This window comes from Chenopodium album, chromosome 1 (assembly GCF_948465745.1).
Source record: "Chenopodium album chromosome 1, dcCheAlbu1.1, whole genome shotgun sequence".
NCBI classification, from domain to species: domain Eukaryota; kingdom Viridiplantae; phylum Streptophyta; class Magnoliopsida; order Caryophyllales; family Amaranthaceae; genus Chenopodium; species Chenopodium album.
The window spans coordinates 59,894,148-59,897,513 of NC_137834.1; the positions used below are offsets into that span (position 1 = coordinate 59,894,148).

The following is a 3,366-nucleotide window of genomic DNA, read 5'->3' on the forward strand; positions in this document are numbered from 1 at the left end:
AAAAATTTCTTACTCGTATATCTTTTTGTTGTTTTTGCTTGGAATCTCTAAAATTTTCTATGCAAATAAATCTAGTACATAATGTAATAGTATTAATGATCATGTGAGATATTGTAAAATCAAAACTTTTCTTTATGATAATTAGTTAATACCCCATAATTAGACTACAATTTTAACATTTCTGTTTGATTTAGCTAATTTTAGCAAAAGTTGTAAAGCATAGTTCATTACACATACTTTTCTTCTCTCACCATCTTTATCAAACCTTCAACTTTGTATAAAAGTCTGTAATATTGAATTTCTACTCCAATAAATAATAATGTGGACGAAAGAACAAGTAAACTATATAGAGTAAAAGCAAATAACTAAATAAACAAAATCATTTGAAAATGTTGCCTTCTTTTTATTAAGAGAACAGAAAAGGCCATATATAAATACAACTTTTTCACCTCTAAATTTCACCCTCACAGAAAAAACTTACAAGTACCCTCCTTCAACACAAAAAAGAAAAAAAAAATAAAAAAAAATATCAAAAGATAATAAGGAAAAAAAAAAAAGAAGAGGAATTTCTAAGGTGGAGAGAGAAAGGAAAAGAAAAGAAAAGACAGTACTACTACTGAATTGGGAATTGAGAAGTAGTGGTGGGTCCCAACCGCACTAACACAACCAGCTCAGCACATCAATCAGACTCAGAAAATAGGAAAAAGAAAGAGAGAGATAGGTTGTAATTTGGGCAGTGGTTAGGTTGTGGACCCCCACTGAGTTACCTAACTCGTTTTTACGCCCTTTCACTCTCACCACCTCTTCCTTACCCTCTTATCATCATGTCATGTTTCCCCTGATTTACACCCGAGTTGTCTCGACTCGAACTCCAAATCGAAGTTGACTCGACTCGACCCAACTCAGAGCCGAGTTGGCGAGTTTTGGTTATTTTTGGCGAGTTGCCAAGCTGAGGTTGTGATCAGTGGCCTACTATGCCACCCCAACATTAGACACCCATCATTTTCCTCCACACCATACCCATCACCGCCTGCAAAGTAGTCCAGCAATACACTAGCCTGTTTGAATGCGTTTGAGCCGATATGGACCGGCGCGAACCCGGCTGTTCCGAACCGATTCCTCCATTGAGCCAGTGTCTCGTGGCGTTCGACTCGGTCGACTCCTTCACAAGCAACAACGTTGCATATTTGCCTCCCTAAGTATACTTCAGACATCATCTTATCCTGGCTGTCTACGCAGCTCTCTAAGGAGTCGAACAGGGTTGAGTAGTAGTGGAGTGATTCGTTGAACCGATCTAGGAAAGCCGGCCCGTTGTGATTCGCCTCTTGCTCGACTACTGTTACTATGACTGGGTTCACCTCCTTCATTAAACCCATCACCTTTTCGGCTGCGCCGGGGCGAGCTAGCAAACGATGCAGCTCGAAAACTGAATTAACCGCGACAACTTCGGTTTCGGGTCTTAGATCAAGCAGGGCTGATTCCAAATCGGTCAAGCTATTGGCCACAAACCCACGGTATTCGAATTGGATTTGGATTGAATCTGCAAATTGAGCTAATTTCCAACCAACTTCTTGCAATCTGTCCGAATTGTCCGGTGCTGGTGGTCCAATCCCGGTTAATCGAAAAGCCGGCGGGCCTTCAGGGCGAAGCGCCAACGCTTGCATCAAAGCTGGCCATTGCATCCCTTCTTTCATACTGAAATCAATAACATGAACCTTCTTTTTGCCACTAAAAGCCTCCAAAATCGCCTGATTCGCCGTGAAATGAGCGAATTTGAGATAGGGGCAAGTCTCGTAAAAGTGCATCTGCAACATATCTGATAAATTGCCATCATATGGAACATCTGGGCATAATTTATACACCCTCCTAGCAAGAGCCTCAGCAAAATAAGTGGCAACCTTTCTCATAGATCCAACTTGAGACGCCGCTAAAAACCCAATTTGTTTTAACAGCGCTTCAGCTAATCCCATATTTTGTTGCTCAATTGCCTCAGCACAAGCCATCAAAGTATGCACCAATCTAACACCATTCTCCTGCGAATCAACAAGCACAACCGGCCTTGACACGGCTGAATTGGCGGTTAACTTCGATGAGGACGGGTTCGAGACGGTTGCAGTAGCGGTTGCACTAGCAGCCGTATAATTAGAGGCCTTCAACCTCTTAGCCTCTCTTGAACTTGAGCTGCTTGTAGTATTACTAACCAAACTATTACAACTACTACTATTATTGTTATTATTATTATTGTTATTGACAAGTAAAGCTGATGAAGAAGACGGCGAAGGTGGAGTCAAAATAGCTTTACCTGGGATAGCTTTGAGATCATAATCCGAATACGGGTCGGAACTGAACCGGACCGAACTCTGAGGAGTCGGGTTAACAATCGGATCTACAACCGACCCAATCGGAGAAGGTAATAGAATCTGACTTGACGAATCATCATCAAAAGTAGTAGATGGATTAAACTCAGAAAGCATAGATTCAAGCCAAGTAGACAGATCTGAAGGATTATAATGAACAGTTTCAGAAGCTAATTGAGAAAGACCATCTTCTCGAACATTTCCCATAGCTTGTTCAAGCTGTTCAAGTTTCTGAGCAACTTCCGCCATATCTGATGACCTGACCTTATACCCCAAAACGGCAAGCAACTCATCAACTCCGGCGTCGTTTTGATCTTCCCACATCTTTGACTTTCCAGAAACCGGCGGTTTACCGCCGGTAGAAGGTTCTGGATTCGTAAAGGGGAGTTCCCTCTTCATGATTTTTTATTTTTTTATTTTTTTTTCAGGTTGATTTTGTATGGTCTCACAAATTTGGGATTGAGATTGAGATTGAGAATGTGAAATGATATTTTTATGTAATTTTCTCTCTCTTGCTTTTACACCTAAAATTTATGGGAGTCTAATATTGAGGAATAATATCATATATTATTAAATAAATAAAAAATAAGAAAAAGAAATGTATTTTTGGGAAAAGGGGGAAAGAGAATTTTGGGCGGCGAAGGGGTGAGGGGGGTATAACAGGAGGGAAGGGTGGGACTACAACAACAACAACAACAACAACTGCAGGAGCAGCAGCAGCTGCAAAACGTTGGGTTTGTGGATGAGAGAGGGGAGAGAGGAGAGAGAGAGATGAGGAGAGAGAATGTGTGAGAGAGATGAATTATGAGGGACGCTCGTGATGGGGGCGCGAGGACCAAGGAATGAGACAGCTGGCCTGGCTTCAGGAGGATAAACATTGGAATTTTTTTTTATTTTAATGTGTTGGTCTAAAAGATCACAAAAATTCTTGGGTGGACCTGGTTCACAATAAATTTATTGTGGACCTTATGTCCTCACGTGCTGTTGTCTGAAGAAAATAACCCGGCCC

General features: G+C 41.2%; 1 protein-coding gene across 1 annotated transcript; it reads right to left on the bottom strand.

Annotated features, from left to right (window-relative positions):
* Positions 1-382: 382 nt before the first annotated feature.
* Positions 383-3,153, bottom strand: LOC145556706 (DELLA protein GAI-like). Its single transcript, XM_081618363.1, has one exon. It carries the CDS (start codon positions 2,754-2,756, stop codon positions 903-905), a length of 1,854 nt encoding a protein of 617 aa, XP_081474489.1. The 5' UTR covers positions 2,757-3,153; the 3' UTR covers positions 383-902.
* Positions 3,154-3,366: the final 213 nt, after the last annotated feature.

What these genes read in the sequence shown, in the direction of transcription:
- LOC145556706 (XM_081618363.1), bottom strand. Translation starts at nt 2,756, where the DNA reads ATGAAGAGGGAACTCCCCTTTACGAATCCAGAACCTTCTACCGGCGGT.